This window comes from Peromyscus maniculatus, chromosome 3, assembly GCF_049852395.1.
Source record: "Peromyscus maniculatus bairdii isolate BWxNUB_F1_BW_parent chromosome 3, HU_Pman_BW_mat_3.1, whole genome shotgun sequence".
Classification (NCBI taxonomy): Eukaryota; Metazoa; Chordata; class Mammalia; order Rodentia; family Cricetidae; genus Peromyscus; species Peromyscus maniculatus.
Window position 1 is genome coordinate 114,292,689 of NC_134854.1, and position 13,316 is coordinate 114,306,004.

At 50.7% G+C, this 13,316-nt stretch overlaps 1 protein-coding gene across 2 annotated transcripts in view; it reads left to right on the forward strand.

The window, feature by feature from the left end:
- Nucleotides 1-13,316, forward strand: part of Fgd5 (FYVE, RhoGEF and PH domain containing 5) — a 99,779-nt gene that overhangs the window by 57,604 nt on the left and 28,859 nt on the right. For both annotated transcript variants that reach the window (XM_006972550.4, XM_076567373.1), the window contains exons 4-5: nucleotides 1-59; nucleotides 163-193. In XM_006972550.4, coding sequence (XP_006972612.1) covers nucleotides 1-59; nucleotides 163-193 — 90 coding nt within the window. The remainder of the gene's footprint in view (nucleotides 60-162; nucleotides 194-13,316) is intronic.

Sequence of the window (13,316 nt, forward strand, 5' to 3'; positions counted from 1 at the left end):
GTTGAGGGACAGTCCAGAGCCCTTGTCATCGCTCAGGAGCTGCTGTCTTCAGAGAAAGCGTGAGTGCTCCAGCAGCCGCCCGTGGCTTGTACGCAAAGCCTTGCCCCTCCCACCTTGTCCAGGGTAGAGTTAATGCGGCGCCATCCCTCTTTCCTTCCACAGATACGTGCAGATGCTGCAGCACTTAAGCCTGGTGAGTTCATCATTTTGATTGTCGCTAACTAATTGTCCTGTTACAGGGCTGGACTCTGAGGGGCAGAAATCAGGGAGCCGACAGGGGGGACTACATTAACAGGCTTGGTGGCCGAGGCTCTGGGCCAGGCTTTTCAGGGAAGCCTTGTCTGCTGATGGATGTACTAGGCAGGATGACTCCCTGCCTGGGTAGGGTGGGAGCTCTGGCAGAAGGCACTGGGAGGGAGTTTGAAGATAGATGGGGATACTCAGGGCTGTCTGTGTGTGCTTGTTTCTGTGGTGCGTGGGGACAGAACCTAGGGCTTGCAGCATGCCAGGTAAACACTCCACCAGTGAGCCATGCCCAAGCTCTATGCATGTGCCTTATATTTGGGGCCTTATATGGATCACGATGTATCTGCACCATGGCAGTTGCTCAGGGAATCAAGAGGCTTTCTTAGTTATCCTGGCCACCTCCTCCCTAGGAGATCTCTGGCAACAAATGCAGGAAGAAATCAAATTGAGGGTGCAGAGGAATGACCATGATTATGGAGAATCTGGGCAGGCGTCCCTGAGGAGGTGGCTTCGATTCAGGCTGAGTCACAGGGAGGGTTGCACGCAGCGAAGATGAGGGAACTGGATGTATAGGCCCTGTGGCAGCTCTCCCAAGTGTCTAAGGATTCCCAGCCCCGCAGCAGTTCAGCCTTGATCCTTGGCTTCATCTGTTCAGCTCATAGAATGTCAGAGCCACCAGTGGTCACTGGTGGGCATTTGGGCAGGTAGTGATGTGTAGGTTCAGAGAAAATGACTGGGCCCAGGTCACATAATAACGGAGCCAAGGCAGACATGCGTTTCCTGACACACTCCACTATTCTCATGAATGATCCGCTCCTCAGGGCAGAAGACCAGAGGACCATCTCCCTGTGTCCTGTACCAAGCCAGGCCTCAGGGTGAACCAGTTAGAGATCATGCTGCTGTGGTGTCTCCATGTGAGCAGGGAGCACCTGAGTCTCCGAGTGGAGGACAGAACAGTCCTTTGAGTTAGCATGGGCAGCCGTTGGGGATTCCAGTTCCGTGTGTGTTATTAAGCCTGAAGTTCCCAGGGCTGAAGTACCCCAGTTCTCCTCCCCTTTCTCCTGAAAGGGTGACTCAGCAGGGCAGAGAAGAATGGACCCCTGAGTTCTGCTTCCTCCCGGCTCCTGCCTGACGGCCTCACATGGGCTGGGCGCTCTTGTTTTATGAGACATCGGTGCGAGTTTGCAGCGCTTCCTGCCAGGTGGAGAGAGGCTAAAGCTACTGGCAATCCACAGCGCCATCCCGGGCACGGGAGGGCCAGTCAATCAGTGCAGAAGCTGCTTTCTGGAACTGTGCTGCTGAGCATTTATCATCACATCAGAGCTGTGTGGACAGAGGTGGCAGAAACCTCGACGCACGGCTCCAAGCCAGGGATGCTGAGCTTGAACTATAGACTTCAGGATGTAGTACCCCAACCCAGGGGCTCATCCCACTCGCAAAGGTTGGCAAGTTCTTTACTCTGCTGGAAAGGTCCCCAAGGGCACCGTGCTGTGAGGAGGGGAGTGGTCTTCTGTTTTTCAGGCTTGGGATTCAACCTTATGCTTGCCAAATGGCCAGTAGAGCTAATGTGGGCGAAGCTGCGAATTCAAGTCATTCGGGTTGATTCCTGCCACTTGGGGACCTGGTTCTGGAAGCCTGTTGACTGGGGATTGTTTTTGTGTTTTTGAATATGTGTGAAGCAAGACAGAGAAGAGCATGAGCCTTTAAAGACCAATGTGGTCCACAAAGCCTGGAACATTGTTTTGCTGGGCCCTGACAAAGGTGCCCTCTTCTAACCTTCCGGGAGCCCGTCATCGAAGCTTCCACCCTCCTGCATGTTCCTTTCTATCCAACTAGATGGCTCTGGTGGCTCATCTCCCTGTCATCTCCACAGCACCAAATACCGTACCCACATAGCCATTCACCTCTGTTCACCCACTACTCAGTTCTCTATCAACTGTCTAAACACTGGCTCGCTGCTCTATCCGCCATCTACTCATCAATCCATCCTTCCTCCCATCCATCCATAAACCCACACACCCTTCCCTCTTCCCCTATCTACTCACCCATCCATCCACACACCCATCTCTTCCTTTATCTATTTATCTCCGAATTCAACCACGCTTGTCCCCTTCCCCATCCATTATCAATCCATCTTTCTGTGGATTTATTTATTCTCCCTAAATCCCCCGTTCTCATTCTGTCCCCCACCCCCACCTCTGAAATATCTTAAGCTACTTGGTTGCCATTGTTACTGAAATAGGCCTTGGAGCCCCAAAGATGAAAAAGGCTTCAGATTTGCTGCTCTTCAGTAGGTCTCAATGTGTGTGTGTGTGTGTGTGTGTGTGCGCGCGCGCGCGCGCCCTACATGCATGTATGTATGCTTGCATTGTGTGTGTGTATATACATGTGTATAGGCCTAAAATTGAGCCTTTTCCCATCTTTTATTTCTTAAGACAGATTCTCTCTTATTTATTGAGACAGGTTCTCTCACTGAACCTGATGCTCACCAGTCCTGGCTAGTCTTGCTAGCTGATTTGCCCCCCAGGGATCCCTTGTCTTCTGCTTCTCAAGGGCTGGGATTGCAGGGGACCATGGGAGCTGCTCATCTTTACCATGGATTCCAGGCTGTGCCAGGAGCACTTTACCCATGAGCCATTTCCCCAGCCTGCCGGGTCTCGTTTTTTGTGAAAAGAGAGGGTGGGGGTGGTGAGAAGGCGTACTTATATCACTCAGTATAAATAGAATTTGCACAGCTGTATTTGGGGGCAGAACCTACAGGGGCATGATGGGAAGAGGCTGTTCACGTTGGAATCCAGGAAGGCTTATAGGAGAGGTGCCGCAGAGGTGGATGTGGAAGGAGGGATTCTACCAGGTGCAGAAGGTGGGGTGGTTGGCCTGGGCAGGCGCACAGAGCCTGAAGATATGTGATGTCGGATCACGTATCAACTGTGTAGTTAAAAGTGGCTCTTTCACAGAGGCAGGAGGCCAAACCAGGGCTTGGGGAAGGACCCAAACCCAAGATTAGCAGGTTGCAAAGCCCCCACAATGCCAGGTGAGGGCTTGTGCTTTTCCTTGTATGTGATGAGTTGGTGTTTTGAAGAGCACTGGGTCTCTGATAACCTTTGTTTCTGATTTCCTATTTAAAATTGTTTTTTTCACCTATTGGAAGTTTATAATTCCTCCCAGGGTCCCTCCTCTGGACAGAGGCTCTCCAGACTACCAATGGGGAGCGAATGGGGAGTGGCTTCTGTCAGGTCCCTGGGGACAAGTCCTGGAACCTAGAAGAACTGGTGTCGGGCCCATCAACCTCTTGGCCCCTTCTACAGATTCCTTGTACCACAGCTTTTCTCTCTGCCTTCTGGATGCCTTTAAAGTGCTGTGGGGTATCCTGCAGCCTCTACGTCTGCTTTTCCATTGGCTCTCAGCTTCCACGGCTTGATTGCCGGTGTCTTCTCTTCATTCAGCCCAGGGGTCACCAGGGAACAGGACTCAGTGATGTGGAGTAACATGCTACTGTGCTCACAGACCCTCAGTGAAGTTCCCACGTCATCTCTCCCACAGACTCTCAGTGAAGCCCCCTGGCCATTTAGCTTTCAGACCCTCTGTTCCAGAGACTTTCTCAAGGCTTGGTGGGGGACTCATCTCTGCTTGGCAACATCTGGGCCTTCACGTGGAAGATTCAAAGACCAGTCGTACCTTGATGGCTGGGGACTGCAATCTCCTGTAACTGTCTTCTCTCGCACATCTGGTGGCAGATGGTAGCTACTATCTGGGGCCTCTGCTGGGCCTATGGCCAGCAAGCTTACCTATGGCCTCTCCCTGTGGTCTCCAAATAGGCTAGTCTGGGCTTCCTCCCAGCCGGTGGCTGGGTGCCAAGAGTGATTGTCCCAGGAGAAAGCTGGGAGGAAGTGCGTGCCATTTTTATGACCCAGGCTTGGAAGTCACGTAGCGCCACTTCCACCATACTGCTCTAGTGGAGACAGTTGTAGAGGTCCGCCCAAGTTCAAGGGCAAGGACTAATCTCTACTGTTCAGTGGGAGGATTATCAAGCACACATTTCATAAATATCCTGTAGGAGATACTGTTATGGTCATTTTTTGGAAAACATAATTCACCATAGACACCTTTAAAAAAATAACTTTGTGTCTCTTAGGAACTGTGTTTGACTTCTGGCAACAAAACTTCAACTATGGCAGCTTAAATAACGTAGAGGTTATCCTCATGTGGAGTAAATCCAGAAGGCAGTGTTGGGGGCTCCTGTACATCTCAGAAACTGCATGCATTTCAAGGGGTCCTCATTAACTTAGATAGCTGCTGTGGCCCTAACCTTCCTATCCATATCTCAGGCAGAAAGGAAAAGAAAAGGAGAAAAGCTGAAGTTTCTGACTCCCAGCTGGAGTTTGTTCCTTTGAAGATGCCTTGGGTACCACTGGGCAGCTTCTTCCCCTCACATGCGACTTCAGGGGGAGCCAGAACAGAAGGAGTCAATGGCCAAAGCCAAGTGCAGCTCAGTGGCTCTGCTTCTTTGTCTTTATTCTGGAGCTCAAGTGGGGAACGGGCAGTGGGTACCCTAGAAAAGCCCTTCCTGTTCCCAGTCAGCTAGGCGGGGGTCTTCTGCTCTACATACATGGGGAACTGTGGGTAGGCAAGAAGAGGCTCCTGCAGGGCAGGGCTTGGGCAGTTTTTGCTCCTGTCAGCATTTGACAGCAGCCAGGATCAGCAGCATACATACAGGCAGGGCCAGGAGCAGGTGGACCCCCAGTGCTATCAGGTCACAGGTCACACAGCTCTGGTGTAGACCGAGGAAGCGGGTGTTGTGCCTTAAGGAAAAATAGCAGGTTTCAGGCTGGGGAGATGGATCAGTGGTTAAGAGCAGTTGTTGCTATTGCAGAGGACCCTGGGTTAAATTCCCAGGACCCACATGGGGGTTATAACTGTCTGTACCTTTAATTCCTGGGGATCCTGTGCCCTCTGCTGGCCTCCTTGGGCACTGCATGCACATGGTACACAGACTACCAGCATTCGTATGCACACAATAAACAGAAACCTTGAAAGAAAGGGAGAGAAAGGGCAAAAAAGAAAATAGCAGGTTCATGAGAAGGCAGCAGAGATGAAATTGCAGTTCAGGAGAGTCAGCGGCTCACAGCCACAGGCAGCCACGAGAGACCCAAAGTGGAAGAACAATAGGAGAGACAGCCATCACATACAGTATAACCAGGGACTGAAGGAAGAGGGACAGATCCTTCAGGCCTTCCGTTGCCAGAATATTAGGAGAGTTGCCACATGATGGATGCTATGGGCAGCATGATTGATTGAGTCTTGAAGGGAGGGAGGGAGAGCCTTCAATTCCATAGGACAAGGGGAGTTTCTGACTCTCACAGATTTGAGATATGTGTGGTGGGAGGTAAATTCCAAAACCCCCTCAAACCAGCCGATGTGTGACAGGTCACAAGGCACTGATAAGTTTAGCTGTAGCTCAGGGGTGTCTTGGGTCTGGACAGTAGGAAAGGGTAGACCTTGCAAGCAGATGCTGGGGGTAGAGAGAGAACTCAGCTCTGAGAATTGTAAGTTCACAGTAGCTCTTTGTACTTGGCCCTGAGAGAGAGACTGCAGGGGGTGGGGCCTGACTCTGGGGCCTGGCTCTGGGGACAATGAGCATCACACCTCTGATCTATAATCTGACAGTGGGGGATTTTCAGCCCGATGGCAGCAGCTTGGGTATTGGGATTCCCCGGCTTCTGTCAGTGATAGCCCCTGGCTCCGTATATCTAAGACCCTTCGCTCTTAAGGTCACCACTACTGCTGCCACCGCCACCACCACCACTGTGATTGGTCACCCCCACCGCCCCTTCCAACCGCTGCTCTGTTGACACGCTTGCAGGCAATGTGCAGCTCCAGGTCCTGCCGCCAATCCCGTGGCTCCATCTCTTCTGCTGCCGTTGAAGCCCAAAGCCAAGGATGCCTTCAGAGCTCCACCATTTCTGGGGCTCAGCCTCACTGCCCACTCCTCTGTGGCGACAGGGGCCACTGCTGGCTGGGTACTGCCTCTCTCTGCCTTACAGATGGGGCATCATAGGAGGGCATTTCTAATGGCTCTCCAGTGACCCGAGCAGCCTGTTTCTATCATTGTGTTCACACAATCACACAGCGCTGTTCCTTTCACACCCGTCACAGCAGTCTGTAAACCCAGGGAAGGTTCTCGCTCTCTGGTGTGGCGGGAAAGTGTTCATGAGGCTTGGAATTGGAAAAGTCTTTGGTAAACTTTAAGACACAAATTCAGACGGTTGCGGCTGTGGCTGCATGTTCAGGATCTCAACTTCTGCAACCCCAGCCATCCCACGGCTTCCTCGTGGTGTCTGTGGGGTGCTTGGTGCTTGGTAGGCTGGCAGTTTGACTGACAGTCCTCTGCTCAAGGTGGCCAGGACACTGGAAAAGAGCCCACTGCCAATCAGCGAGTCGAAGAGTCCATCTCCCAACATTTTGTTTGTTTCTAGGGGAATAAACATCAGCAGTACTTAAAATATGAACTTGCTGCAAGCATTAATAACCATGTCTAGTGTGTTTTTGACAATGCCCACTTCCTGCCCAACACCCCGAGGACAGGTGGGCCCCCCCTTACCTCTCTCATCCCCCAGGGTGGTAGCTTAACAGACAGCTTCCTCCTTTCTCCCGCTCGGCCCCACAGCCACGGCGATGGGCAGGAGACTCTCCAAGGGCAGGCGGCCAGACATCCCTCTCCTGTGCGGCCTTACACTTCATCCTATTATTGTCCCTCGTACCTTCCTGGCTGGCAGTTCCCCACCCCACGCACTTATTGACCCGTTCCAGTAGGTTTTCATTTCACAGGCTTCAGAAATGTTGTCTGGCTCGAGCCTTCCTTCACGGCACAGTATTGTTTGCCTTCCTCCTGTTTGTGCTTCCCAGACTCCTACCGCTGCTGGTTTCCTGGTTTCTGTGGTGGGAAGATGCATTTCTCTGGCGCCATAACACATCGGGTTATAGCCCAGCCCAAGGCCACCATGGGCCGGGGACTGCTCCGTGTGCGCTTGTTTCGGGTGTGTTCTCCGCTCTCACCTCTTTTCTGGTACTGTTACTTGAGTCCTCTGAGGTCAGTGCATTTGTAAGTTTCTTTCTCTTGTTGGGGCTTCTGTCCTGTGTCTGTCTCATGGAGAGTGGGCAGCCTGAGAGGAAGCAATGCCTAGAGGGAACCCCATGGACATAGGGTGGGGACACACTGAAGTATCCAGCCCAGATTTCCAGGTGTAGGGGAGAGGCGTCTCGGAGGAAGGTCTGTCCGGTACCTCGGGAAGGAAGGCTTGCTCCCGCAGAGTCATCGGCATGTGCCCAGGCCCAAAGGCCAGCTGGGTCTAGCCTGGTTGGGAATTGAGAGAAATTCAGCCAGGTGGAGGATGTTATGAGCAGGAAAACTGAGAAAGCTGAGGCCAGCAGAGAAGGGGGAAGGGAACCAGCCTCTCGACATGAGGCTTGATCTCAAGTATCTGAGAGACTAGGCTGCTGGTGACTCTAGAAAGAAGTGCTGTGGCATGCTGGGAAAGGCCAAGGACTGTGTTCCCTTGGTGACCAGCTATGAGGTGAGGGGCCAGACTGATCCCAGATGGTAGGGGGATGGGTCTCTGCAGTGGCCATGTGAGCAGAGCAGACTCTATATGAGGTGAAGGACTCCACAAGGCCCAAGTACAAGTGGGCACCAGCCATGCCTGGAGAAGTGGGCATGGCCTCCCCATGGAAGACATGGGTAGGACAGGGTTAGGGTACACTGGGCAGGATGGAGGTTTTGACAGAGGCTACAGGGAGATCTATGATTAGGATTTGTGGGTCCTCCCAGTATACCCCAAACTAGAACACTGTCCCCTCTCCCAGGTGGTGGGAACTGCCGTGAAGCATGGGTAACCTCCTGGACAGGGCTGACCTCTCAGAGGGCTCCAGACAAACTCAGGGTCTGCAGGGCTCTGGGGCCGGCACATTTATAAATTTACCTATCAGCATGTGGCACTGTCTGCCCCACCCATCCCCCACCTGTTCATCCAGCCAGCTCCTCCTCGGGCAGTCAGTGTCCAAGGTGACAGGCATGGCAGGGTCCGTGACTGCTGTGTGCCAACTCTTCACACATCGTCTCATTTTGTTGCACACCGTATGTACTTAAGAGATAGAAGGGTACAGGCCCAGATTCTGTGTCTCAGAGAAAGGGAATGACTTTTCCTGGGTCACGTAGCTGGGGTGAAGTAATGCCAGGGGTTTTTGACTTCAGAGCCCTGAGAGGGAAAGAGGTCACTGTGATCTGGAGAAGTGGTGCCTGGGAAGACTTTGTGAGGAGATGGGTCTTGCCCAGTAGAAAGTAGGGACAAACTTTACAGCAGGGGTGGGGAGTGGGGGGGGGGCAACTCCTGAGGGAAGAGTATGGGGCCATTGGGCCACCTAGGAAATCTCTTCATGTAGTGTGTCAGGTCTCTCAAAGGGACTCAGTGCCCTGATGACTCCGCTGGGCAGGCATAGGGAAGGGAGTTGAGGAAGGATGGCCTGGTGGGTTGAGTGGCAGTGGGAAGTTCAAGGGACCAAAGGTTAAACCAGACAACTTCCTCAACTGACTGTGGCTGTCCCCTACTAATCTTGCCTCCCTCTGTGGACACCATTAAGAAAATTCTGTTGTTTTCGTTGTTGTTGTTGTTGTTTTGAGACAGGGATCTCACTGTGTTGTTCAAGCTGCCCTTGAACTCGTGATCCTCCTGCCTCTGCCTCCCAGTGTGAGCTCCACTGCACCCTGCTAGGAGATACGTTTTAACTGAGAGGAAGGGGAGTCCTGTCTTCTGGGTCTTGCTGGCTCCCTAAGGCATAACGAGCTCTCTGACATCTTGCGGGTTTCTGGGGCACACATTTTGGCTCCATGGGGGACCATGATTGCTCTCCTCCTGGTTAACAAGGAATGAAGCAGGGTCCATGGAGAGACCCATGGAGAAGGCTTGGGCCTGGGCAGGTGTTATTGTCTCCTGTATGTTCATGTTACCCTTCCCCCATGACCCTGATCTCCGAGGAAGGAGATGATTTTTGGAGGGTTTGGAATCGAGGCAATAAATGAAGGAAGGAAGGAAGGAAGGAAGGAAGGAAGGAAGGAAGGAAGGAAGGAAGGAAGGAAGGAAGAAAGAAAGAAAGAAAGAAAGAAAGAAAGAAAGAAAGAAAGAAAGAAAGAAAGAAAGAAAGAAAGAAAGCATTCCAACTTGGCCCCTATCCCCCAGGGGACTCAGAGAATTGTTTGCCTTTAAAAATATACTTGTAGCTTGCCTGTCGTTAGTGAACTAATCTTAACAAAAGAGCTCACGTATGTGTGCAAGAGAGGCAGACACTACTTCCATCATCCCAGATTTCCTGTCCCTACCAATGATAGCAGGCCACCAGGGTATGTGCATTAATGCTTCTGGCCATCTAGTTTGTCTTGTCTATAAATGTGCCTGTTCTGAGCACTTCGTTTAAATGGAATCTTAAGCTATGGTCTTTGTGGTCGGCTTCTTCCCACTAGCAAAAGCTGTCAAGGTCCACCCATCTTTGCATGTATTGGTCCTTCATTCATTTGGGGCTGAGTAATATTCCTTTGTGGGTGTAGCACAGTCTGTTTATGCCTTTACCCGAGGATGGATATTTGGATTCTTGCTGGTTGTGTGGAATGGTAAGCTGCAGGAAGCACGTGTGTTTGCAGTTCTCTTGGGCTTATACCCAGGAGTATGACTGCTGGGTTTCACGGTGACTCTAACCTTTTGAGGAGGCTGCATGATTTTTCCTAGAGTCTAGTTCCATTCACCCTGGATAAAGAGGGCAACAATAAGCCAAAGAAGCTATTTCATCGTCTAAGACCTCAAGTCCTGCTTGAGGCACCAATGAGTTTGTTAGAGATACTTACAGGAACATGGCTGACTCAAGGTCAGCTGCATCACTAAAAACTCCCACCTGACAGGGGCGGTGAACCGCTTGCAGACAGCTTTACTGTGGAAGAGTCTCCTCTCCCTGGCAATCATTTACAGCTTTCCTGTGGCTTGCATAGCCCTGGCTCTGCTCTCTTGAGTGTCCTGAGTCTTGTTTCTTGAGTTTCGGGAGCTGTGTGAGCCTCCTGCCGGAAGCAGTGCCTCAGTGTGTGGGATGCAGGTGCACACCCTCATGCCACCAGGGCTCCGCATTCTCTACTCCTTGCAACACTGGTTACTGTGAGGCTGTGACAGCTAGCCTGGCAGGTGTGGGGCACATCTCTGTGGTTGGTTTTGCATGTTTCCCTGAGGACACATGATACCACGTGTCTTTTCTTTGGAGACCTGTCTTCTCAAGCCTTTGCTCAGTTTTCTGCTGGGTGGTTAGTCCTTTTTTTTGTAACCTGTAAATAATCCTATTATCAAGCGTGTGATTTACAAATATTTTTTCTCTGATTCTTTGGGTCTTCTTCACTCCCTTTTGAGGTTCCATCCATCCATCCATCCATCCATCTGTATTAGGTGGAACCCAGTATCTTACACATGCTTGTCAAGTGCTCTATCACTGAGCTACATCCCAGCCCTCGTCTTTACTCTCTTGACACTGCCCTTTGAAACACAGTAGTTTTGTTTTGTTTAATTTTGATGTTGTCACACTTTATCTGTTTTCTTTTTTTTTTTCTCCATGTGGTTTTGGAGCCTTGTCAGGAAGGTTCACTCACTGCTGTGTGCTCTTTGTAAACTGAATGGTTTTGTTCTGAAGTCCTTGGAGCTGTCTTTCGTGTGGTGTAAAGAACTCAGACTTCGCTTTCCATATGTGGCCATCCAGCTGCCCAGAACCTTGTAGGACTGAGCTTACCTGATGAATCTTTTGCCCCCTTATTGACAACCACTTAATAGAAGTAAAAGGGAGTTCTGGGTCCTCCATGATGCTCCATTGATCTGTGTTTCTGTCTTTAGAACTCATAGTAAATTTTGAAGCCAATAAACATGAGTCTCTGAGCTGAGTGTGATGGTGCACACCTCTAATCTCTGCACTTGGGAGACCGAAGCAGGAGGATTGCTAGTATTGGGCAAGAAACCCTGTTTTAACAGCAACAACAAAAGCATGTTCCTCCAATATTTTTGTCCTTCTAGATTGTCTTAGCTGACACAAATCTAATGAGTTTTAAGACTGGCTCAGCATTTTCTGCCTGTAAAATGGAAACTGGGATGCTGTCAGAGACTGAGACAAACCTGTGTCAAGTGGGGGAGAGCCAACATCAGAAAAGTGGTCACAACTGAGGGAGGGCTGTCTCTATATGCTCTTAGGTCCTAGTTCATTTCTTTCAATGGTGTTCTGTGTTTTCAGAGTTCAAGTTTTGTGCTGTTTTTGTGCGATTTATTTTTTAAATATTTTATTCCCTTTTATATCATTCACATTCTAAATCATTTTCTTTTTTTTTTTTATCACAATCTCTTTTACATGACTCCATTCCCTCTGTCCTTGGAGCTTGCTCAGGATACTCAGAATGTATACGGAATATTTGCTGAATGCTTAAGATGAGGTTTCTAGCATGCCTTCCTCCCTGGGGATGGCTACTGAGACCCTGTGGTGATGCCCAGCGATAGAGGCAGCAAAAACCTTTCCACAGGAGATGGCCAGTGCAGCACTCTCTGGTTCCATTAAGAACAGGTGTGAGTACATTGTGATTGTCTTGCTGATGGCTGTTCTGTCCTGTAGATGGCCATCTTGTCCTGCAGGTGGCTACCCTGCCTGTTGGGACTGAGCCACTCAGTGAGGATTAATTACCGTGCAGGAAATGATTACAGAACTGTTAACCCCGGAAGCTCCCCCGGCGGATGCTGTGTATCCCACTGTCTGTCTGTCTGTCCTTGCCGTTTTCCTTTCTCTCCTTCCCTCTTTGCTCTCCATCCGTCCTCACCTTGTCCTACCTCTCTTTGACCCCGCTATGTGGTGCTTTTGGGTGTGAGCCTCACAGTGACAGGATCCCGATCTTGGCTTCCCCAGCCTCATTCTCCTTTCCTGTTCAATAGCGGCTGTGTGGTTCCCCAAAGGGAATGAAGCTCCTCCCACACTAGGGTGCCTCTGGGCTCCAGAAAAACAGCAGACAGCAAACCATGTGTGGTCCCATGCTCTAAACACAGACCATCTTAAGTGTCATAACTGTGGGTTCTCCCAGCCTGCAGGGGACACCTTCCAAGCCTCCAGTGGATGCCTGAAACCCTACAGGGCATCCATCCATCCTATACATACTGCTTGTTCCTGTGCTTGTTCCCCACGATGTCATAGTTAGCATCAGCTGCCAACTTGACACACCTGGGAAGACGGAACCTCAGCTGAGGAATTACCTCCTACAGATTGGCCTATAGGCCAGTCTGTGTGGCATTGTCTTGATTAATGATTGATAGGGGAGGACCCAGCCCAGTGTGGGAAGTGCCACCCCTGGGCAGGTGGTCGGGGTATATAAGAAAGCAGTCTGAGAAAGCCATGAGGAGCAGGCCAGTAAGCAGCATTCCTCCATAGCCTCTGCTTCAGTTCCTGCCTCCAGGTTCCTGCCCTAACTTTCCTGGATGGTGGACTGTGAGCTTAAGTTGAAAGAAACCCTGTCCCTCCCAAGTTGCTTTTGGTCATGGTTTTATCACAGTAACAGAAAGGAGACTTGAACAGGTGACAAAGCCCGGTCCTCCAATCGTACATGGCAAGAGGTAGCAGCAGCTGATACTAAAATAATAAGAAAAGTTATGAGTTTCCTCTGACCCCTCTTTCTTCTGGGGCTGTGAGCTAAGGGAAGAAAATGAGAGAGGTGGTTGTCAGGCTCCTTCTTCCCTCGGGCTAACTGGACAAGAGGGGAAGTGGGAGCACTGCATATGGGGACGTACACAGACTCCTCCTCGGCCTCTGTGAGTTTCCACTTTGGTACTCTTAAACTTTGGGGTCACAGACACCTGCTGTAGCTTTTCCTTTTAGTGTGTATGTGTGTAGTGGGGGGGGGGCATGTAGCCTAGACTGGCCTCAAACTCTGTATAGCTGAGGATAACCTTGAACTTCTGATCAAGGTTCTTGATTTTTATTTTTACTGTGTCTTCTATTTTTAATATTATACGTGTGTGTGT